The 24453-nt window shown below is 38.4% G+C and overlaps 3 protein-coding genes across 6 annotated transcripts; 2 read left to right on the top strand and 1 right to left on the bottom strand.

Moving 5' to 3' along the window:
* Window positions 1–9167: 9167 nt before the first annotated feature.
* LOC121749807 (protein SPIRAL1-like 1) lies at window positions 9168–11299 on the top strand. 3 transcript variants are annotated; one of them, XM_042144450.1, is made up of 3 exons: window positions 9168–9318; window positions 10362–10636; window positions 10998–11299. In XM_042144450.1, the coding sequence occupies exons 2-3, from the start codon at window positions 10367–10369 to the stop codon at window positions 11076–11078; spliced, it is 351 nt and encodes a 116-aa protein (XP_042000384.1). In that variant the 5' UTR covers window positions 9168–9318; window positions 10362–10366; the 3' UTR covers window positions 11079–11299. The 3 variants fall into 3 exon arrangements, with proteins under 3 accessions (XP_042000384.1, XP_042000387.1, XP_042000386.1); XM_042144453.1 differs by lacking the exon at window positions 9168–9318 and adding an exon at window positions 9581–9651; XM_042144452.1 differs by lacking the exon at window positions 9168–9318 and adding an exon at window positions 9825–9901.
* A 724-nt stretch (window positions 11300–12023) lies between these two features.
* On the top strand, window positions 12024–13572 carry LOC121748399 (transcription termination factor MTERF15, mitochondrial-like). Its single transcript, XM_042142725.1, has one exon. The coding sequence runs from the start codon at window positions 12080–12082 to the stop codon at window positions 13424–13426; it is 1347 nt and encodes a 448-aa protein (XP_041998659.1). The 5' UTR covers window positions 12024–12079; the 3' UTR covers window positions 13427–13572.
* LOC121748397 (ABC transporter B family member 25-like) lies at window positions 13535–18293 on the bottom strand. Of its 2 annotated transcripts, none has more exons than XM_042142723.1 (17): window positions 18141–18293; window positions 17692–17763; window positions 17574–17609; window positions 17403–17477; window positions 17175–17299; window positions 16864–16963; window positions 16586–16757; window positions 16391–16509; window positions 15958–16068; window positions 15721–15865; window positions 15473–15605; window positions 14984–15059; window positions 14832–14897; window positions 14542–14649; window positions 14311–14418; window positions 14031–14228; window positions 13535–13952 (listed from the first exon to the last, which is right to left on the bottom strand). In XM_042142723.1, exons 1-17 carry the CDS (start codon window positions 18183–18185, stop codon window positions 13749–13751), a joined length of 1893 nt encoding a protein of 630 aa, XP_041998657.1. In that variant the 5' UTR covers window positions 18186–18293; the 3' UTR covers window positions 13535–13748. The 2 variants fall into 2 exon arrangements, with proteins under 2 accessions (XP_041998657.1, XP_041998658.1); XM_042142724.1 differs by lacking the exon at window positions 18141–18293 and adding an exon at window positions 17904–17968 and having other exon boundaries at window positions 17545–17609.
* Window positions 18294–24453: the final 6160 nt, after the last annotated feature.

Consider the following 24453-nt stretch of genomic DNA (forward strand, 5'->3'; position numbering starts at 1 on the left):
TTTACATGTGTAACCCTAATCTCACATTCAGAATGCATTGAGGCTTTTGCAGAAGGAGACACCAATCACCCTACATGTAATTAACAATCAATTTATAAGGATGACATTCATGAAAAATAATATAGTAACTCACAATAACACATACCTCGGTAAAAAAGTGGACTAATTTAAATTTGGATCCTTGAGTACATCAACCATACTTTTTATACTGAAAAACACGAAAAAATTAACAAAGTGAAATCAAATGCAACTATATGTTTTCAATTTATGAAATAAGTGGTAGTATATGACTGTTTACAACAGTTCAACAAAAAAACAGCTACAAGCTAACAAAACTCACATTTCATTGTGCATTGGTCTAGGATTTGGCATCAACAATGAATTAATATATGCTTGAAAGGTTTGAGTGAAGAACATATTTCTAAGGTAGGTATATGGTTATATTGCCTCATTTTCTTTTGTTTTCTCAAAACTATGACCAAAATGGTGGTCATGACATTACCTATATAAATTTTAGAAGCATACCAAGACTTTGGGATGAAGCCTTGCTGGCTCCACTGACCCAATGTGTAGCGCGGTGAAGTTGTTTTGTTGAGTTTTCTATGGTATGTGAATTCTATGAGCATGCTAGTCTCACATCTCCATTTCCGACCATCCAAAAAAATTTGTCTTATATCTAAAATGAAAAATAACTTCTAATTTATTACTCATTTTTTTATCTTGTTCTCTTTTACTTTATTCACATTTGATTTTGGTCTTTCGTATTTTACTCATTTTATTTCTTTACTTCATATTTTACGAAATTCGCATTGAATGCAATTTGCACAAATGACTTTTCCATAGTTAGCGCGAAGTTAGGTTAATAAAAAGCAACACAAATTGAACCAAACAAATGTACACATTGTCTAAAAAAATCTCATTAGCACATTCCTCTCACTGATTAAATCAATCAAGCATTAATGCAATACGATAAGTGAATTTTTATTTTACCCATTAGATAATAGTAATAGTATAATATACCATTGGTTTTAACTTTTAACCTTTGCAATCACGACAACTATGATTTGACAAATCTAACAACACTTTTATGTCATATATCTCATACTATAAATCTTGTATCAATATCCAATAGTGCATGCTACTAAAATTATATAGTTAAAAAAATCATGAAAAGAGGAAAACAAAAATTCTAGTCTCATCTCCATTTCCAGCCATCCATAAAAAATAGTCTTATATTTAAAATAAAAAATTACTTCTAATTTACTACTCACTTTTTATCTTGTTCTCTTTTACTTTATTCACATTTGATCTTTTTTTTTCATACATAGGAGTTCGAGATACATTCGGCAAGCGAACTAGCCCGCCACAGCCCCTCGTCCTCGTGGCTCGAATACTTTAGCTTCCCTCCGACGGGTTCGGGCGTGAACTAGCCAATGTTGGCTCGTAGACTGCACTCCCTCCGACGAGTTCAGCCCCGGTAGACTGCCCGCCACCCTCAGACGCGTCCAGGCTCGAAAGCTTGCCAAGCCCCAAGGAAACAACCTTGAACAGGCCCACAGGGAAATTAATCCCAAAGTCGCGCCATCCAGGAGTCGAACTCAAGACCTCCAGGATGGTGCCATATCCTTGCCACCTTCTCAACCACTTGAGCTAGGGGACTTGGATTTCACATTTGATCTTGGTCTTTCATATTTTACTCATTTTATTTCTTTATGTCCTGTTTTACGAAATTCGTATCGGATGCAATTTGCACAAATGACTTTTACATAGTTAGCGCGAAGTTAGGTTAATAAAAAACAACACAAATTGAACCAAACAAATGTATACATTGCCTCAAAAAATCTCATTAACACATTCCTCTCACTGATCAAATCAATCGAGCATCAATGCAATACGATAAGTGAATTTTTATTTTACCCATTAGATAATAGTAGTAGTATAATATACCATTGGTTTTAATTTTTAACCTTTTCAATCATGACAACTATGATTTGACAAATGTAACAAATCTTGTATTAATATCCAATAGTGCATGCTAGTAAAATTATATAGTTAAAAAATCATGAAAATCGAAAAACAAAAATTCTCACAACTTGGCTTTTATATATGTATAGGTTATATTATAAGAAAAAATTATTATAAATTAAAAAAATGACAAAAAAAATTAAACAAATAAATAAAAATCATAAGTTGCAACAATTAAATCTAAATAATATTGGGATGATTGAAATTTTGGGAACTAGAGAACATATCATTCCCATCATTCATGGTGAATAAATTTTTTTAAAAAATGAGAAATAATAAAATTGAAGAAAGATACATGTAGAGAGAAATAGAGATTTTTTTGTGAATAGAACTATAGCAAATGTGATCTCAATTTGTAGAGGATAAAAAAATATGAATTTTAGTATATTTTTTTATATATTGCATTTAATATATAAAAGATATTTGAATAATAAATAAAATATTTATTGACCTATGAAATTGTTACAAATGGCATAATCTCATTGGTCAATAAAATAAATTGAGAGAGAGACCACTTGATCTTATTTTTATCCAATGGTAAAAAAGAGTGTGATTGACATCCCTTTATTCTCTATATCAAATCAATCATATATTAATATTGTATTATATGCTAATACAATTATATGATATACTTATCAATATTTCATGAAAGTGGGCGGAAAAAAAAACTTTTTCGAACTTGGCTTTTATATATGCATAAATTAGGCCTGTCAAATCAGGTACCCGCGGATACCCGATCCGAAATTTTCGGGTATCCGATCCCGAAATTCCCAAAAATCAATACACGATACCCGATCCGAATTTGATTTCGGGTACTCGGATACCCGACTCGGGTATCCAATCTCGAAAAATCGGGTATCCAGTCCCGATTGTAATTTTGATTTTGATTTTTTTTTTGAAAATTAAATACAAAATTTTAAAATTTATTTAATACTATTATTTAGTTCTAATGATCAAGACACCATTTTTCTTTAGTGTTTCAGAATCAAGACGCCATCTTTCTTCTGTTTTAGAATCAAGATCCCATTTTCCTGTGTTTTTAAAATCAAGACACCATTTTTCTTTTGCGTTTTAAAATCGAAGCTTAGAATTATAAACTCATTGCAATTCTCAAGGCATAAAATTTTCCTTTCAAACAGAATCTAAGAAACATAACTCAAATAAGATGGAGGTGGCAGTAGCTTTAATTTGATATGGGGATTTAATACATTGCCAATAATTGAGGCAGTGACAGAACTACTATTCCGGCGTCTTCGGAGGCTTTGGCAGTTGCAGATGGCGGAAGAAAGGAAGGCGGCAGCTGGGCAGTAGAGAGCGGGAGCCGAGAGGAGAGCACGCGATGCTGGGAGAGGAGACGCCGCGGCGGAGGGAGGCGCAAGCGAGAGGGCAGAGCAGGAGAGGTGAGGGAGGCGCTATGAATTTTTGGGATACCGGTATACGACCGCAAGTCACTAATAGCCTATTACACTAACTATTAAATAAAATGTAATTAAAAAAGAAAATTATACTCCATTTAGAGCATCAGCAATGGCGGACTTCCGCGTGGAATTCCCACGGACGTCCCGAAATTCCGTCGCGGGCGTCCGCCATTAGGCGTGCCCGCCATGGATACGGAATTGGGCTGAGGACGTCGCAGGTCCGCGGTGTTAAGCGGAATTCCACGTGGAATTCCGCTTTATTTCATTTTTTTGCAATGTCTATATATACCGCTCGTTGAACTTCGTTTCATTTCGCACCACTTGTTTTAACAAGTTTCTCTCTCTCTAAATTTCTTTTATATAATAGTAATGGCTGGTAGTGGTAGTGGCCATCATGAAGACATAATGGCTCCGATTTGGGCACGTATACGGGAGGCCGCGGCTAGGGAGGAACAAGAGGCCTCGGCACCGGCGGTGCCTCGACCCATCCACCGTAGCACTATAGTACCCCGCGACCACCTCGCTGCCCACCATCGGTTGTACGAGGACTACTTTGCGCCGGAGCCACTGTTTGGGGAGACCCTATTTCGGTGACGGTTTAGTAGGGCTGACAATTTTTGATCCAACACGATAATCCGACACGAATCCGTAAGAAGTTAACCCGACACGAACACACACGTTTAGGATTTGGGTCCTTATAGGGTCGTCCCAATAAGAACCCGAAAATTTTGGGTTGGGTTGGGTCGGGTTGGGTTGTCCGTTAAGAAAAATAATAATTATTTTGATTATTTTTATTAATTAAAATAATATATTAAATTTTCATTTTAATTATTTTTATTAATTAAAAAATATTATATTTCAATTTTATTAGTAAAAATATGATTAATACTATTATTAATTATTTTTATGATAAAAAAATATTACTGCATACTTAAATTTTATTAAAAAATAATTCTTTTAATTATTTTAACTTTATTATTTAGATTTAATTTTAATATACTTTAATTTTATTATTTGGATTTAAAAACTATTTAAATTAATTATTTTAATTTGTAATATCTTATTTTATCGTGTAATATCAAATATTAATTATATATTATCATATGTCGGTCGTTATCGTATAGCGTTAAACTATATTGTGTAGTAACTTACTATCAGTAAAAGATGACCGATATTTTTTTGGATGACACGAAATCCGCACGAATCCGACACGAATCTGTTAGGTTGTACCCGATAAGAACACGATGATTTCGGGTTGGGTTGGGTTGGGACCCGATAAGGTTGGGTCGATATTGGGTTGACCCGATAGCGACCCAATCCGCACAATTTGCCAGCCCTGCGGTTTAGGATGCAACGACCGCTGTTTATGCGTATCGTTGGCGCTTTGGAGCGTCGATACGGGTATTTCAGGGTGCGGGAGGATGCAGCGGGTAAACCCGACCACACACCGATTCAGAAGTGCACTGCCGCGTACGGAGGTGCGGCAGACATGTTCGACGAGTACCTCCACATCGGTGAGTCGACAACCCACGACTGCCTGAAGTATTTTTGTCAGGGCGTTAGGGAGATATTAAGGGATAGATATCTTCGGAAGCCTACCCCCGAAGATTGTCAGGCTCTGCTGGATATGCACGGGGCTCAGCACGGCTTCCCGGGGATGCTGGGCAGCATAGATTGTATGCACTGGGAATGGAAGAACTGCCCCGCTGCATGGAAAGGGATGTACACTACCGGTTTCAAGGCCAAGAATCCCACGATGATCCTTGAAGCGGTAGCTGACTACCGGTTGTGGATATGGCATGCCTATTTTGGAGTAGCCGGGTCGAACAACGACATCAACGTCCTCTAGTCGTCTCCCATTTTCAACGACCAATGCATGGGCGTCGGTCCGGCCGTCAACTTCGTCGCCAATGGCAACCAGCACAACACGGGCTATTATTTGGCGGATGGGATATACCCGATGTGGCCCATCTTTATGAAGACGATCAGAGGCCCAACGGATGCGAAGAAGATATATTTTGCGCAACGTCAAGAGGCAGCGCGCAAGGATGTGGAGCGGGCATTTGGTGTGCTTCAGGCTCGATGGGCTGCAGTGAAGGGTCCATCACGGCTGTGGTACGTTGACAGCGTCGCCGACATTATGTACGCATGTATTATCATGCACAACATGATCGTCGAAGATGAAGGTCCAGCACTGACCGATTGGGCCAATGATGATGTTGATGCTGCGGGTCCAAGCCACGGCCTGGCCACTGCTACGCATGGGGGATTCCTCATGACGACGTCGATCTAGTCCGTGCATTTGCCGACATGCGCCAAAAACAAGCCCATGTTCGACTCCAGAACGATATTATTGAAGAAGTGTGGCAGCGTAGGGGTTGTCGTTGATGTAGTTTTTAATTATTGAAGTGTATTTTTTTTATTTGGTGAAATGTACTTTTCTTATTTTAATATAATTTTTTCCTTATTTTCATCGAAATTTTAATTACGTAAATTGTTTACTTCCGGAAATTGTTTAATTTGTAAATTTGTGATTTTTTTAATGTGGGAATTCCGTCGGGAATTCCACACGGGAATTCCGCCACTGTGCAGTGAGAAGTCCGTATGACGTGGCAGTGCAATGAGAAGTCCTTATGACATGGCATGAGGTGTTTTTGGGAATTCCGCCTGGACATCCGCACCACTGCGGATGCCCTTAATTAGAAAAAATATAATTTATTAATTTAAAAAAAACCCGATTTTTCGGGTTTCGGGTATCCAATTACCCGATTTTTTTGGCTTTGGATAACGGGTATTGATAAGGCCGATTTCATGCATCGGTTATGAGGTTAAATTCTATGATTTCTATGAACTAATACACGTTTTAAGTTTAGGTGCGTAGAGAATCTGCCAGGTCAAGGAAACGGAAGGAAAAATCTATCAAGCAGAGGAAACTGAAGGAAAATGGAATGAAGAAGCCAGCTGCAACCTGATCCAGGAGATTGCGGAAGCAACTGTGAGCGGAAAAGTATCTTTTTGAAGGACTTTCTAGGAGGGCAAAATGACAAATTAGCAGAGAAATTACCCTAGAAGTTCGAGCCTCAGCTATAAATAGAGACACAACATGAAGAGATGAGGAGGATTCATTACATTCACTTTTCCCTCTTAGCTCATCACTTCACACACATTTCTCTGCGCACTTAAGTAATTATAGGGTAAATTCTGGGAGTTCGTGGTAGCCTAGTCCAATTACTGTGGTGTAACACCGTCCTCGTGAAGGCCGAAGATACAATTTACTGTTTTCTGTCGTTTTGAGCCGAGGCTTCATCATTTTAGAAGCTCGGCGTTTACTATTTCCGTGTTGAACCTTAAATACCATAGTTATTGAAGTTTTGTTTTCTGTTTAGCTGATTCTAATGTTGATTGTTGGTATTTACTGTTTTGGATGCTTTTCGCAATTGATGTTTGATTTGGAGTGGAGATCGGTTTGATCGGAGTTGATTTGTTGTTGAATCGGAGTTGAGGAGTATGAGTTTGACGTATTGGAGTTGGTTTTTGGTTGATCTGAGTTGAATTGTTAAACGGAGTTGTGGATCTGAGTCGTGATGTTCTGAATTTTGCATGGTCATGGATGTTTACTGTTTTGTGCTTGTTTTGCTCGACCTAATAGTTTAGATCTAATCATCTCATGTTTGATCGCAATGTTTGAAGTCGGATTTGTGATTACTCTGTTTTCGCACGCTTTATGCTCTGTTCGCCTCTGTTTAATTAGATTGTTGGAGAAGATGAATGTAGAAGTTAGTTAGGAGTCGGATCTGTCACTGGTGTTGTTACTTTCTGCAGCTTTTCTGTCGACTTAGCTAGTTCGGGAAAATGGTCCCCTCTGCATGTTACGAATTGCCCAGCCATTTTTAGAAACATGTTTACCTGGTCTAGTAGTTTAGTTGTTGATTTTTTTCTAGTTAAACTACATTTCTGTTACTCATGCATGCACACGTACTTTTTCTGTTCCGTAGGTCTAGCAGACATGATAGTCATTTTTAATTTCTCCCAAGTCTAGAAGTTAAAACAAGTCTTAACACATGAGTTGCGTGGCAGCAGCCAACCCCATCCAAGTCCTCTGAACACTTGCTTACCCCGTCCATCTCTGTGGGATCGATCCTTACTACCCTATACTAGCCAATAGTAAATGGGTTAAGGTTTTGATAGTAATTGAGAGTATCCAACGACACAGACAAATAAATTTAGGGAGTTCCTAGGCCTAGCGGTTGAGTGAATCCTCTGGACCTGTTTGATCTGCACTTTGCACACACGCACACCAGTCTTGTTTCTTTGATACAAACCAATTGCATATCAGGTATCCAATACCCAATATCCATTTTGACAGACCTAGTATAAAATAAAAAGATGCCTCCATTCAACCATAGAAATCACACTCTAGAATATAATATGGGATTTTAAAAATTATTACAACTAGTATTTTATACATTAACTTGAAAGATGAAATATAATATTTTATTTATTAATACGTATAAGAGTTTTTTTTTTTAAATCTCATGTACTAGTATTGTACTCTCTCCGTCCCATAAGAATATGCACTCTTCCCTTTTTAATTCGTCCCACAAAAATATGCACTTTCTAATTTTAGAAACTCTTTACTCTCTAATGAGGTGAGACCTATTCTCCACTAACAATACTTTAATTACTTTTTCTCTCTAGCTCTTTCTTACTTTATCAATTTTCCTTTAAAACTAGTGTCGCACCTAAAGTGCATATTCTTTAGTGACGGAGGGAGTATAATAATAGTCATTTTATTCTTTAGTAAAAAGTACTCCCTCCGTACTACAATAGAAATCACTCTTATTGTGGGCACAAATTTTAAGAAATATAAATAATAGTGAGTTGGAAAAGTTAGTGAAATATGAGACACACTTATGTCAGTGGAGCGAGTTAGTGGAATGTGAGACCTACTTACCATTTATGGTAAAAATGAAGTGTGACTCTGATTGTGGGACGAACAAAAATGGCAAAATATGACTCTTATTGTAGGACGGAAGGAGTATTAATATATTTTCTCATTCTTACTTTTCCCTCTCTATTACTGTTATTTTATTCTCTCTCATATTTTACTATCTTTTTATTTAATATACTACATTACACTCTTTTTTTTGTATAAGAATGAATGCCTCCACTACTATGGAACAAAAGGGAGCATTAGTAGTACTCCCTCCGTCTCACTTGAGCAGTTCTGATTTATCATTTTTGGGTGTCATACTTTAGGAGTCCTAGTTAGAATATTTTATAAATGGTAATAGGTTTCCTATTTCACTTACCTTTTTCCACTTACATTTTATTATAAAACTAATATATAAAAGTAGAACACATATTCTATTATTTTATTCTAGTAATTTTTCCTTACCTTTCTTAAAACTAACGACGACACTCAAGTGAATTCCTAAATTGGGACGAAGGGAGTTTTGTCCGTAGAGTAGTAGTGGTAAATTAAATAAGAGGCCAGTAATTAAAAAATCAGACGTCATAATAAATTTGTAATCTAAATATATATATCTGGGTGTTCTAAGGTTGTTCGCAGCTTTTCAGTCCTATGTTCTTTTTAATCACAACCCCATTGGATCATTGAATTGGATGGCCGTGATGATCTGTATTATTTGATGAAAAATTTGCATTATTAGGGGTGTGCATTATTCAACTGAAAATCTGCATTATTAAATGACACCTGACATCAATCTAACCTTCGGATAACAAAATCGTAGAGCTGAGATTAAAAAAACAATAGAACAAAAAATAAAAAAAAAAGGAAATGAATACCTACGACCTTCACTCTCCCCATTTGCCACTTCATTCCGCAGATCAGATCTGATTCTTCACAACACAGGTAACGCCCTCCTCCCTCTCTCTTGCGTATTTGTGGTTCGATGCCGAAGCTTTGAATGATGCAGAATTGTGATTGTTTATATTGTTTATAATTCAGATCTATGGTTTTAGTTCGTAAAAAATTACTATTATTTGTGCTGCTGGGAAACTGATTTCGACAGCGGTCTGTCATTTTCTCATCCACTATATATGTTATTCATTCGTCATTATTTATTTTGTTGCTTTTTTATTGTAGTCAGCCGTTTGCTACTTTTCTGCCTCTTGCAATCTGTCACTGGATATACGAGATCAACTTGTATTTCTTATGCAATTGGGAATTAATTCATAATTTTTGGTGATTTGTTTTATTTCTTATGGTTTTAGTTCGTAAAAAATTACTATTATTTGTGCTGCTGGGAAACTGATTTCGACAGCGGTCTGTCATTTTCTCATCCACTATATATGTTATTCATTCGTCATTATTTATTTTGTTGCTTTTTATTGTAGTCAGCCGTTTGCTACTTTTCTGCCTCTTGCAATCTGTCACTGGATATACGAGATCAACTTGTATTTCTTATGCAATTGGGAATTAATTCATAATTTTGGTGATTTGTTTTATTTAAATCGGGTGATTGGGGAAAATGTGTAGTTGATTGAAAATGGAGTTTGTGTAGTTTGTGTGACTGTGAGAGAGAGAGACTCAATTTTTGATGCTGAAACTTGAAGCTTTAGAATTTGGTTTGGATCTTATTTATAATTTGAAATTTTGAACAATTTTCATCAAAAATGAAAAATGCTGAAGAAGATCCAGTTATGTTCAATTTATGTCACCACATAATCTTTTGGTGTAATCCTATGGCAAATTCTTTTTACTCCATTCAACAGACAAGCGATTTGATATTTTTCAAATCCTTTCTGTGATATGTGAATCACAGTAGAACCTTACTATCTGGTTTGTTCTCTTAGGCTAATTCTGATTTTAGTGAAGGAAGTTTTTTTCAATTTTTTTTTCTTTATGTCCTTTTGAGTTATGTAGTGAAGGAAGTTGAATCTCCATCTTTGCAGAGTAAATGGGTCGTCGTGGAGTTAGCAGTGGTGGAGGGCAGAGTTCTTTGGGCTACCTTCTTGGAGGTGAGGAAGCTCCTGCTGCGAAACCTGCCTCAAACAATGTGCAGGCGCCTGTTGAGAAGCCAGCCCCAGTTACGTCCGTGACAGCGGAGAAGCAGCCTTCTGCTGCACCATCTGGTGATGCTCCAAAGCAGATTCCTGCTGGTATCCAGGGAAATCAGAAGAATAACTATTACCGTGCTGATGGACAGAACACTGGGAACTTCCTCACGGTATGGATGCCATTTTTTGTCAATATTAAATATACAATAACTGCTTCCTCATATGATGTTTATTATATTTCCTACTAGTGGAACCATTGAGCAATATGGTAAGCTGCAAGCTCCTGGTGACTGGGGAATTAGGGGCCCATGCTGCTTTTACTCTTTTGAAGTTTCTATGATATTGTTTATAGCAATCCTTTTTGTGTTTATTTGGTTAATTAGATGTTACCACTGTTTTTTCTGCTTCAGAAATTTTGTTTTTTACTATTCGGAGATCAATTATGTTAGGAAACCTTGGTCACAATTAATCACCATGTTTGATAACCATTCCCATATAGTTGATCAATGACATTGGGATTAAATATTTCAGGATCGACCTTCTACTAAAGTCCATGCTGCCCCGGGTGGTGGATCTTCATTGGGATACCTTTTTGGCGGTGGGAGCAACTAGTTGCTTTGGCTCGTCAAATTCAACAGTGAGATCGCCGTCTACTCTCTCTCGGCTCCATATAAATCGGGGACCTGCCAATATATGTTCATTTCTATGCTTGTGAATTGTAATACAGTTTACCTTTCTTGTGTCGTATACATTGTTTCGAGCTGTTGTTGAAGCTAATGTCAAAATAGTGTTTTGCTCTCCTTTCTATCAATATCAGCTATGGTGATGGATCATTTGTGGTTGTTAATAGCACTCCCCCCCCTCTCTCTCTCTCTGTCACACACACACACACACACACATTGTTTGGTTTACAGTTTGATTCATGCTTGCTATGAGTCGATCAATTTATTCGGTTCAATCAGTTTTTCAACTTTCTTTTTGGATAAGCAAATTCTTTGGTATTTGTAGGAGACCATATGTATTGAAATTTGAATGATATAATAATTCATCAATGGCAGGTTTAATCCCCTCTTGCTGCACATTTCAATAAACATCTATTTGAATAAACCTTTCGAAATAGTGTTGAGAGCCTAATCAATTAAGTTTAGGGATATTGGTTTCTAAATCATAGATAAAGCTACATAAAAAATTATCCTATGAAATTCTTCTAAACGAAAATCTTTAATACGTATCCACCACCATGGTTGTCTACCCAAAGCTCCAAACGGACAGAAGATGTCATTTTGCTCCTAATATCAATCATCAAATTTAAATTATAGACAAATCATAAATTGAGATTATGTCCTACCAAATTCTTCTGAAAAATGCGTAATGCCTAGTGGTGGGAATATATTTGTCTATTTTCGATCAGTAAACCTATATTAAACCATGTACAAAATCATTCTAAGTTTCTAACACAGTAAGACGTTAAGAAAAATATTTAATACTACTTGTTTTTTATGGTGATTAATTTATTCAAGCATTCTATTTTTTTTTTCTTCAAATAATGGCCAAAATCGCTTTAAACCCTGCGTCAAATTCAGCGAAGAGATCTGATCAATGATAACCAAACAATGGCTATTCGATTAAAACCCTTCTTTCACAACATCACAAAATCATCAATTTGCTTCACTCCTCCATTCCAAAATCGGTTATTATTATTCCAATCCGTCTCCACAAATTCACCATCCCATCACGAATATCTGAATCCTCTTTGCAATCTCTTCCAAAGGTATGGCTTCCAACCGCACGAGCTCCCTAATTTCCTAAAAAAGAACGATTTTTTACGGAATTCAACCCCCCAAGAAACAGAAAATTATTTCAAGATCTTGCAATCGTTAAACCCCTCTCGAGAATTCCTTGTTTCGACAGTAACCAGTTGTCCCAGAGTTCTACACTTTGAATTCTTGGAAAACTGGAAATTGGGTATTAATCAGTTGGGTATCCATAACATTTCATGGATTGCAATTAGTAACATTCTTGAGCTAGCCTCGAAATTTGGGTTGAGCCCAAATGATGTTTCTAGGCGTGTGGGGTGTTTCAAGGGTTTGGGGTTTAGTGAGGCCACTGTCAATAGGGTTTTAGAGAATGTGCCTATGCCGATCATGTCGGCTGAGGATGAATTGTGCGAAAAAGTTGAGTTCTTGATGGGAATTGGAGTCCGGGGAAGTGAAATCGATAGGGTTGTACGTTTATATCCTAGGATTCTTGCATTGGGAGTGGAGAAGCGATTGAAGCCATTGCTCGATGAGTTTTCGGATTTGGGATTCAGCTTGAGTGATGTTAGGAGGGAGGTGGTGAGAGAGCCACAAGTTCTTGGTTTGGAAAATGGGGAGCTCTCGCATTGTTTGGAGATGCTACGAAGCTTGAAATGCCGGTTGGCGATCAAGGAGAGTATTTTTGGGGATGGGGAGTTCAGGGCCGGGTACAGAGTGAAGCTGAGGGTTGATTGCTTGAGGAAACATGGCTTGATATATAGAGATGCGTTTACGGTGTTGTGGAAGGAGCCTCGGGTGATCCTCTATGACATAAAGGATATCGAGAAGAAGATTGAGTTTTTGGTTGGTAAGATGAAGTTTGGTGTTGAGTGTTTGGTTGAGGTTCCTGAGTACCTAGGGGCGAACTTTGATAAGCAGATCGTTCCTCGTTTTAATGTGATCGATCATTTGAGGTCAAGAGGTGGAGTTGGGGACGAGGTTGGTTTGAGGAAGTTGGTTAAGATGAGTAGGTTGAAATTCTATAACATGTATGTGAAGCCATATCCGGACCATGAGAAGATATACGGAAGGTTTGCAGAGAAATCTGCAGTTCGAAGTCAACATTCTGTTGGAATGTGGAAGCTTTTTAGGCCACAGAAGTATCCAGAAACAGAAGAAGATGTTCAGAATATTAGGCATTTCATGGAATCATTGCCAAAATGAAGGCATTAGTTCTTGTTGAGATAGTCTCAAATTGTTGTTTGTTTTTCACTAATTTTGATCAAAATGTGATTGTTTACTTCCTTGTGATTGTTTGTAATTAGCCAGATCTCAACAGTAAAATGGAGTTTTGATCTCATAGAATTCAATAGTTTTTGCAACAATGTTGATTCACAACTAAACATGAGAAGCAAGGTTAGGTTTTAAACCTACTCTTTGATTCAAGTACTATAACTTACAAGTCACTGAACAAGAAGTTATTTTATCAGATAATTTATCAACTTAGTAGAGAAGAATGTAAAAATCTCCAAAAAACTTGGTGTAACTATATTTGAGGTGCAGGTCCTTGTAACTGTCTCCTAACCAAGGCAGTGTAGATTCCGTCTCTGCTCAGCAGATCGTCATGAGTGCCGCTTTCTACAATCTGGCCATCAGAAACGACTGCCACAGTGTCAGCGGTCTTGACAGTCGAAAGCCTATGAGCTATGACCAGCACTGTCCTGCCCTTCATCAGAGAATCCATGGCATCCTACAGCATCATAACACTCGTGAGAAGATGAAGTCAGAGAATTAAGAAGGTAAAATTTAAGCCTCGAAGAGAGATTACCTGAACTAGGTACTCGCTCTCGGCATCCAGGGCACTGGTTGCCTCGTCTAGAAGTAGGATTCTGGGATCCATCAGCAGAGCTCTGGCAATGGCTATTCTTTGTTTCTGACCGCCTGAAAGCCTCACTCCGCGTTCTCCGACGAACGTTTGGTACTTCTCAGCAAACTTGGAAATGAACTCATGAGCATTCGCCATTTTCTGCTTGTCATTGAAGAGAGGACAAACATACTTCATATATGCGCTGAATATTGGTGGCAATGACAAGTTTGATGAGACTTACAGCTGCGTTTTCTATATCAGCACTGCTTGCTTTCCCGTCTAATCCATAAGCAATATTCTCCTCAATTGAACAGTTGAAAAGAACAGGTTCCTGACTCACAATGCTCATCTGTGTTTTAGAGAATTGGAAAACATATTCAGTTTAAATCTGTCAGAAACTCTAAGTGTGTAAAAAATAAGCCAGAAGATTTCAAGAAATCCACTTTAATATATACTCCTACTAACAAATTACCTTTTTGTGTAGATGATCATGAGATATTTCAATCAAAGGAACACCATTCACCATAATAGTTCCTTTTTTGGGGTCGTAGAATCTCTCAATCAAATTTGCAATGGTGGTCTGCAGCAGAGGGAGAAAGGGAACAACGTGCTCTAGGTAAAGCTAGTTATAAGTTCTTCCTAGTTTCGAGCATTTGTCTCTTCAAAACCATTGTATCTATCTCGAATTTTGTATGGAATAGCAAGGCGTGAACATGGAAAAACAACAGAGTGGAATTGAAATTAGACAGCAAGAAGTTTTACCTTTCCACCACCACTTGGACCTACCAGAGCAACCTTTGAACCAGTGTGTAGTTTTAACGTTATTCCCTAAACGACAAAAAATGTAAAGCACCTAGTATGAGCTTTGCAACAACTTAAGTGCTCTAAACACAGAAGTGGAGATATATCAGTACCTTAAGGACCATAATATTAGGGCGGGATGGATAAGCAAACCAAACATCATCCAGCTCAACCTCTGCATCTTGACCTCTGTCATAAAAATTATGGCTCTATAAATCCTAAATTCAGCTAACGAGATCTCATTCTAGGTTGAAAACTTAACTGATTCCTCTGTTGCTCAATTGTGTGATTCAGTTATACTCTAGAATCAACATTGAACACAGAAACTTTGAACCAGTTTTTTAAGACTAATGTGAAAAGACTGAAGAGATATATGACCACATGGCTTGACAGGAAACCACACAGCCAGAACTTCAGATCAAGAAGTTGTAATTGGTACATATGCAACTTTGGCTGATAGAACTTAGTTTATGACTAATATTTTCTTTTGTAAAGAAGATATCAAACAACTATCATTTCCAGGATGAAGGACAAAAAGGTTGATACTTGTGGTGTTCTTGCAGTCTTAAGCAAAATAAATCAGCAGCAGTTCAGAAACTAACCCCAGAGGGCACTTATTTCCGGATTTTGGCATGGATGAGCCACGATCTAAGAGCTGGAAGACCCTCCTACTTGCTCCAGCAGCTTTCATGACTGCTGTGTATAAGCTAGATAGGCCAGATACCGATGTTCCCACTGCAGATAAATCAGCGAATTAGGAAATGTATGTACCACTTGGAAAAATGGGTAACTGACTGAGGATGAAGCATGTACAGGGTTTGATAATGCATCTATTTGCTTAATTTTTTACCAGTTAAGCTATAAAGAATGAAAGATGTAAGAGATCCTGGAGTCATTGCGCCTTTGATGGTCAGAGTAGCACCATAGATGACTACTACAATGACTGATAATGTTGACGCAGCACTAAGACCTCCAAAGAAGAAACCAATCACTTTCTGCAGGAAATAAATATAAGTGGAAGATATAAGATTAGACTTAAGCAATCTGACCTTAAACTCAAACACAAATATGATATTACGGAACTCACCGCTTGTTTGATTCCAAGCTTTAGAGTCTCCTCAACCTTCTCAGAATAGCGTGAGATCTCATATTCTTCCTGTGCAAAAGACCTAACTGTACGCACGGCACCAAATGTTTCCTACACAGAAAACACACATAAGTGAAGAAAGCAGCAAAAATATATGCACTTATCCTTACGTTGAAATACAACTTAAAGACCATATGGAGATGTTGCATCTTAGATTGACCATATGCTGGAGATATTACTACATTCTCTTTGTTGCTTTTCCCCTTTCATATAATTACAGCAGAAGACATCTATTAAAACAATGCGCTTCAATTTTTCGAAGTTCAGTAACCTATTTTTGTTAATGTACCTCTATGATCCTATACACAGTTCAGGAGAATGGAACAATCGATCGAGGTATGGAGAATAACTGGGAACTTTATTTAAATGATACCTCAGCTATAGAAGAAGCCACTGCAGCAGCAGCTTGAGTCTTGTGAGAAAGTTCCCGAACATAGCGACCAAATTGACGCACAGCTACCGATATGACCGGAACAACAACCAAAGCCAACACTGAAAAGATTGCAAGAAAGCACGATTATTGAAAGAATTGTCGCCTGGGAACTCAATATGATGATCAATACTTTACATGTTAATTTCCATGAAGTTGCAAACATGAATCCAACACCAATAAATGCAGTCGAAAAATTCCTCAAAGCCTCTGATAAATTTGTAGTTGCAGCATTTTTTATAATCTGTGTATCTTCAGACAGCCTACTTAAGAGCTCCCCTGTCCGAGTAACATCGAAGAATGCTATTTCCTACCAAAATTTAAATAATTTGAAGTAAGTCAAGTGATTTCTATGATTTAACATTTTATCTCAGTAGGAAACACTACAGGAAAAAACCATGGGTAAAGGTCATTACCTGGCGAACAAGATGACTAAACAAATTCTTTCTTATGCGAGCAACAACCCTCTCACTGGCAGATGAAAACAGCCATGCTCTAATTGTTGTGCAAATTGAACTGAATGGAAGAATGTATGAACAAGTTAAAAGATGAACTTAACCAGTCAACTTGAACAACTAAGCCTCACTCTAAATATAATGGCTTTAGTCTTTATACAGAGGAATCGGCAAAAGAACTCTATCATCTATCTCATGACGAAGTAATAAAAATATCAATGCATACCAAAAGGTAGAAACCTAATTCTACTAGTGTGGTAAAATCAACATACCCAATCACAACAATCGTAAAGATTGCAAATATTGTACTATAGACAGCACTCAAAGCTTCAGATTTCTGTTCAGGTGTTTCAGTGTCTCCAGACACAATATCAATTATCTTTCCTCCAAATTTTGGCTGCCAAATTCACATTAACATGCAATGAGATCAAAAGACATCATTGACACAGATAGGAGGAGCCAATATAGTACTTTTCTCAGGCATAGCTTTAGCACATTACCACCAATATACTAGAAGTCGAAGCAATCAACAGAGCAACCGTGCCAATAATCAAACTGCCTGCTTCGGGCTTTGCCTGACAAGAGAAGTTCATGTAAATCACCTACACAAGAAGCAAGTCGCAGCCAACAAATTTAACTAACCAAATAGAAACAAAATGACACCATCTTACTAGTGATAACACTCTACCAAATCCTACATTTGCAGCCTGTATTTACAAGAAAAAAAGTTAGCACCTTGCAAAAGAGTAAAAACAATTTAATACAAGGTTCAATTCAATTCCGCATTACCGGCACAGCATCTCCATGTTCAAGGTCAGTCAGCTGACCATTTTCTTCAACACCATTTCCTCTTCTTCCGCCCTAATCAAGCTCAAGCAATAAGAAAGAGCCAAGGTTCACGCTTACAAAATCCCCCCAACTTATAGCAATTCTTCCGAAATGATTGTAATTAAACCCCAAACAGGCCCTCAATACCTTTTTCCCCCTCAATCCAGAATTACCTAATTACTTCAAATAATATTTTAAGTGATCTAGCAGCTCAAAACTTCCATACACCAGAACTGAAATCTCTAAACGACAATTGAAACACTTCATAAGCATTCAAATCATGCAAATTGAGCATCGCGTCTACAAAAAAAAATCGCGAACTGAAACAAAAAACAAAGAAGGCGATTGTATATAATACATCATTGATGAAGAGGAAAATAGTAATGAATCGGTTAAAATCGGAAGCTTACTTGTCTGCCAAGAAGAGGAGCTCTCTCACTGCCATATCCGTGCATCCTTGAAATCAGTGGTGTTGCTGTGTTAAGTCAGTGAGCCTGGTCAACTATAAAACCCTTTTCCCACTATTTTAAAGTATAATGGTGACCAAATAATATATGGGCGTGACTTAGTTAGATCGAAATGGTGAAATAGGCACTTACATCAATTGAATTAATTTTAACTTGTTAGATTTGTTGTTTAGCGCTTTATACATTGCATGTTTTAGGCCTATGGCCTTTTGGTTGTTTTAGGCCTATCAAATTAGATATCCGATCCGAAAATTTTGAATACCCAATTCCAAATTTCTCAAAAACTGATACCCGATATCTCATTTGAAACTGATTTCGAGTATCCAAATACTCGACTAGGGTATCTAGTCCCGATTTTAGATTTATGTCACTAAACAACATGTATAAAAAAATGTCACTAAACAACATGTATAAAAAATGACACTAAACACAAAATGAGCATTTCATCCTCAAACAAAAGTAACTGAACAATATTAATCCATAAAGATAATTACCTTTCATGTGAATTTGAAATTAAACCATTGCCAAAACATTTCATGTATTAGCTCACATTAAATAAAATTAATAAGTTCTATAGATAAATATTAACCCTAATAATTATAAGAAGTCCATCGAAAATTTGAAATATATCCCCGATTTGAGATTTTTATTATGTTGCCAAGTATTAAGACATACATACACAATAAAGTCTCCAAGTATTAATAGCAGTGGACTTGGTTTTATAATAGGCAAAGTATTAACATATACATAATTTATTAAATTAAAAAAATTTAAAAAATCGGGTATACCCGATCGAATATCGGGTAACCCGATACCCGACAATCCAAAAATCTCACTACCCGATCCCGATCTGAAACCCAAAAAATTGGGTATCGGGTATCCAATTACCCGACTTTTTCGGGTTTGATATCGGGTATTGGTTAGGTTAACTAACCAATTTTGACAGGCCTACTACTAGTGACTATGATTAGGTTAACTGAACATTGCTTTGATTTTGGATCATGCCTCTTTCTTGGTTGGCTATGACGAATTTTGATTCTTTCGTACTATGAAAGAACATAGTGAAGTGGAGCTTTCCCATGAAGTGACATTTGAATGTGAAGTGAATTTCTCTGTTGAATGTGAAGAATTTTTCGTGAATGTGTTGGTTTGCATAAGTAGCCGTGGTGGAAGAGCTAAGGAGCATGGGCTTAGATGCGTATGCTTTGCAACGTACTCATGCTGCATATCACCTCCAAGAGATTTACAGGGATTTGGGAAATGGCAAGGAGGCGGCCAGTGAAAGGGATCGTGTATCTGTTGCTTTTGCTGGAAGAAGAAATAATGCAGCGGAATTGTATGTTGCACATATTTTTATGGGTCGGAGGGAGTATGAAATAGAAATGATTTTCCAAAATGAAGCCCTTTCAACTTGTCGTAATCCCGAAGTCACCCACCATTGAGGTATGAAACTTGATTTAATATTTTGTGGAGGAAACTATTAGAACCTTGCTTTAATATTTTGTCGAGGAAACTATTAGAAATGGGCCACTTGGGCCCGCTCTGATACCATATTAGAAATGAGCCACTCACCCCTTAAAAGGCTTCATAAGGGGGAGGGTTATCCACAATTATATAGAAGAGATAGGATCACCAAGCCTATGTGAGACAAGATATTGGAATTTTAACAGAAACAACTATATGGACGATAGTTCATCGGCCATATGATTTAGCTGTGACAGAATTCAATTTCATTGTTGAGATTCCTTCTCCATTGAGGGGATGTATAATTTTTTTTAGTTTTTGGATTCTGATTAGATGTATGAAGCATATTCAGACTATGAAAGCATGATGAATATGGCGAAGGATATTGTGACACGTTTTGCTCTTGCAGTTAATGACACTTATCGTTAACTATCAAGTAAACAAGCGTACAATGTTGGTTATACTCCCTCCGTCCCTAAGGAAAATAGTCCATTTTTCCAATTTGATACATGCAAAAAATTAGTCATTACCCCACAACATATTACTTACCTTCAGTATATCGATTTATTTACCCATTCACCATATGGACAACCACTTTCTCCGCTCATACGTACACCAACTACTTTTATTGAAACTAAGTGTCATGCTTATTTTTTGGGAAGGATGGAGTATTTTTTATCGTGTCCGTATTTCTCTTTGTAATAAGATCATTCTTGAATTTGGACGCAGGGTTTTGAGATATCCTTGGAAAGAAAGGCCTTGGAGAAGGGAGACGATGCACAATGTTGTGAAAGAAGCAACAGGCATTGATTTTGCCAAGTTTGGTGTTGACCACACCGCTACCAAAGAAGTTGCTCTGCAAGACGCTCAACGTTGGTGATGATAATAAGAACAAAAGTTTAATAGGAGCATGTCCATCTGTTGGTCATGTGCTCAATGAGGTTAATCATCATATTAATCATTATTAAGTAGTGCAAGAGGTTCCCTATATTAAACTTGTTGGGATTAGATGAATGAGGCGTTGAGGATTAAGAACTTGGAGATTTCGAATCTTGAAGAGAATTTCCTTCTTGGAATATTGGAATGGAATTGTGTAAAAGCTACTGTACAAAGCTAACTAAAAGATTAGCTATTTAACAAACTAACGGCTATTTTTAATCCTACGGCTAGGATTAAATCTTGACTACCAACCAGATCTAATGGCTGTTAAAACGACTTGTCATAGCAGCCGAGCTCTTCTTCATGTTTTGATCTTTCTCTCCAGATCACGGAGCTGCCGAGCTTGTTGCCGAACTGCCGAACTACCGAACTGCCGAACTTGCGAAACTTGCCGAACTCGGTGCGCGAACTGCCGAGCTATCACAATCTACCAACAAATTGCAACTGAGCAATTAATGTCTTCACAAATCTCCACCTTCATTGACCAGTTGGAATTGTGGCTCTCTGCAAGCCAACCAACTCCAAACAAAACTCAAATTTCTCTCTTGTCAACGGCTTTGTCAGCATATCCGCAGGGTTCTCCTTTGTATCCACCTTGAACAATCTGACCCTACCTTTCTCCACCTCTTCTCTCACAAAATGTAGCCGCACATCTATGTGCTTGCTACGTTCGTGGAATACCTGGTGCCTCGCTAAACACAATGCACCGTTGTTATCACACCCTATGGGAATGACTTGCTGCTTTACCCCAAAATCTGCAGCTATCCCTCTCAACCAAAAACTTTCTTTAACCGCAGACGTAAGGGCAATATACTCGGCCTCGGTTGTGGACAATGCCACCACATCTTGCAACATTGACTTCCAACTCACAGCCGAACCATACAAGGTGAAAATGTATCCGGACTGAGACCTCCTTGTATCAACATTGCCTGCGAAATCACTATCACAGAACCCCATCAACACCTCAGTCTCTTTTCCAGCATCAGCTTTGAACAAGATCCCAATATCTCCAGCTCCCTTGAGATATCTGAGTATCCATCTTAAAGCCAGCCAATGCTCCTTTCCATGGTTGCTCATGAATCTGCTTGTGCAGCTTATTGCTTGAGCCACATCTGGCCTGGTTCCAATCATTGCATACATAACACTCCCTACAATGTTTGCATACGGGATAGCTTCCATTTCCTGCCTTTCTTCCTCTGTCTTCGGTGATTGCTCCATTGATAGCCTGAAATGCTGTGCTAATGGAGTCTTTGTCAGTTTAGTATCCTCCATCCTAAACCTCTTGACGACTCTGGAAATATAGTCAGTTTGATTCAACCACAACTCTCCTTTCTGCCTGTTTCTGACTATATTCATACCCAGAATTCGTTTGGCTCCACCTAGGTCCTTCATATCAAATGCAGACCCCAGATCATCCTTCACCTTCTGTACTTCTTGCTGCGAGGCTCCTGCCACCAACATATCATCCACGTACAGAAGTAAATAAGCAACAGTAACACCTTTCCTCTTCTTTATGTACACACACTCATCATACTTGGACCTCACAAACCCATTCTTGAGTACATGGTCATCAAATTTTTTATGCCATTGCCTACTAGCTTGCTTGAGACCATATATGCTCTTCTTGAGCAGACACACCTTGTCTTCCATCCCTGGCTTAATGAACCCCTCAGGCTGAGACATGTAGATAGTTTCCTCCAAGTCTCCATGCAAGAATGCTGTTCTTACATCCAATTGCTCGAGTTCCCAGTTCATTCTTGTCACCACAGCCAAGAGAATCCTAATTGATGTGTGCTTGACTACGGGTGAGAACACCTCATTGTAGTCCACCCCATATTCCTGAGTGAATCCTCTGGCTACCAACCTAGCCTTGAACCTTATTTGTTCATTATCAGCGGACTCAATCTTTTTCTTGAAAAGCCATTTGCAGCTGACTAATTTTCTGCCCTCCACCTTATCTACCAGGATCCAAGTCCCATTCTTGATGAGGGAATCTATCTCCTCAATCATAGCCTTTAACCATCTGTCTTTTTCTTTGCAATTCATGGCCTCTGCATAAGAGCCAGGCTCTGCAAAGTCTAATTCTTCAGCCACACAGAGAGCAAAGTACAACATCTCTGCATCTGCAAATCTGCTTGGTGGCCTTACATTCTGCCTTCTTGTCCTGTCTCTTGCTAGTTGATAATCTCTCAGGTTAGTTTCTCCAGCTACAGTTACTGGAGTATCTCCATCAGAGCCTTCAGATTCTGATGAGTCATCCATTCCCCCAACCTCAACACTAGCACCAGGCACAGAAGTTTCAGCATTCCCAGATGGCTTTTCGGTTTTCTTGAAGGGCAGCTCAGTCTCAGTGAACACCACATCTCTGCTCACAACTACCTTCTGCATTCCAGGCTCCAAGCACCAGAGTCTATAGCCTTTTACCCCAGATTGATAGCCCAACATCACACATCTTAAAGCTCTTGCATCTAACTTTGTTTGCTTCATATAGGCATATGCTTTACACCCAAAAATCTTGAGTTGTGAGTAATCTCCATAACTTCCATACCATCTCAAGTCCGGAGTGTCACTTTTAATGCTAGAGGAAGGGCATTTATTTATTAATTTGACAGCAGTGGACACAGCCTCTGCCCAAAACCTTTTCTCCATACCCGAGGTGAACAACATGCACCTTACCCTCTCCATAATAGTTCTATTAGCCCGCTCCGCTACACCATTCTGCTGGGGATTTAAGGGGACGGTTCTATGCCTCTTAATGCCCCTAGACTGACAAAAGGTCTCAAACTCTTTAGATAGGAACTCCAAACCATTGTCAGTCCTTAAGCACTTGACTGCACAGCCTTTCTCTTTCTCCACAATTAGGCACCACTCCCTAAACTTGGAGAAAGCCTCTGACTTCTCCTTTAGTATGTAAACCCACATCTTTCTAGAGTAGTCATCTATTACTGTCATGTAATATCTCCCTCCCCCAACAGATAGAACCGGAGAAGGCCCCCACAAGTCGCTGTGCACATAATCAAGTGGGGCAGTGGAGGTGTGTTTACCTTTCTGATATAAAAGCTTCTTGGCTTTGCTCAGGATGCATTCTTCACATGGTTTGCCGGATCTTTCTTCAGATCCTTCAATCACATCCCTTTTCATCAGTTCTTTAATGCTCCTATCAGCTGGATGCCCAAGCCTTAAATGCCAAAGCTCCATAGACCCTGACTTCACTGCATTTGCCTGAGCAGCATCTCTGACAGCAGATCCACATAGATAATACAAGCTGCCATTTCTTTTGCCTCTAAGCACCAAACTTCCACTTCTCCTGACTTCCATTGCCCCATTAACAGAACCAAAAGAGCAGCCCTTCTTTTCAAGGGACCCCAAAGATATCAGATTACGTTTTACTTCAGGTATGTATCTGACATTACTCAAGATCATAGTGGAGTTATCTTCAAGCTTGAATCGAACACTCCCAATTCCTTTAACCTGGCACACTTGGTTGTTGCCCAACACCACAGTCCCTTGTGCCCCTGAAATCTCTTCAAATAGCTCAACACTGGGACACATGTGAAAACTACATCCGGAATCAAGAATCCATGATCCTACTCCCGGCCATTCCATCACATTCAAGGCATGAGTGGTCTCTTGCTCCTCAACACAATCGGAGCTGGGCTTGGGGTTGTCACCTTCTTGGGCTTGCTTCCGCTTCCAAGCGAAGCAATCTTTCTTGAGATGCCCCGGCTTCTTGCACCAATGGCAAGAGCGTGTCTCTTTCTGGCCGCTCCCATTAAACTTGGGGGCTTCCTTGTCCTTCTTGAATCCCCTTTTTCCCTTGAACTTTTTGATAGTCAAGCTCTCGGGGACTACC

This window comes from Salvia splendens, chromosome 9 (assembly GCF_004379255.2).
Source record: "Salvia splendens isolate huo1 chromosome 9, SspV2, whole genome shotgun sequence".
In the NCBI taxonomy this organism is placed as follows: Eukaryota; Viridiplantae; Streptophyta; class Magnoliopsida; order Lamiales; family Lamiaceae; genus Salvia; species Salvia splendens.

What these genes read in the sequence shown, in the direction of transcription:
- LOC121749807 (XM_042144450.1), top strand. Translation starts at nt 10,367, where the DNA reads ATGGGTCGTCGTGGAGTTAGCAGTGGTGGAGGGCAGAGTTCTTTGGGC. An exon ending in ACACTGGGAACTTCCTCACG is followed by an intron (nt 10,637 to 10,997) that starts GTATGGATGCCA and finishes TAAATATTTCAG; the next exon opens with GATCGACCTTCTACTAAAGT.
- LOC121748399 (XM_042142725.1), top strand. Translation starts at nt 12,080, where the DNA reads ATGGCTATTCGATTAAAACCCTTCTTTCACAACATCACAAAATCATCA.
- LOC121748397 (XM_042142723.1), bottom strand. Translation starts at nt 18,185, where the DNA reads ATGCACGGATATGGCAGTGAGAGAGCTCCTCTTCTTGGCAGACAA. An exon ending in CGACTTCTAGTATATTGGTG is followed by an intron (nt 17,300 to 17,402) that starts GTAATGTGCTAA and finishes TGAATTTGGCAG; the next exon opens with CCAAAATTTGGAGGAAAGAT. An exon ending in AGCTTGGAATCAAACAAGCG is followed by an intron (nt 15,866 to 15,957) that starts GTGAGTTCCGTA and finishes TATTTCCTGCAG; the next exon opens with AAAGTGATTGGTTTCTTCTT.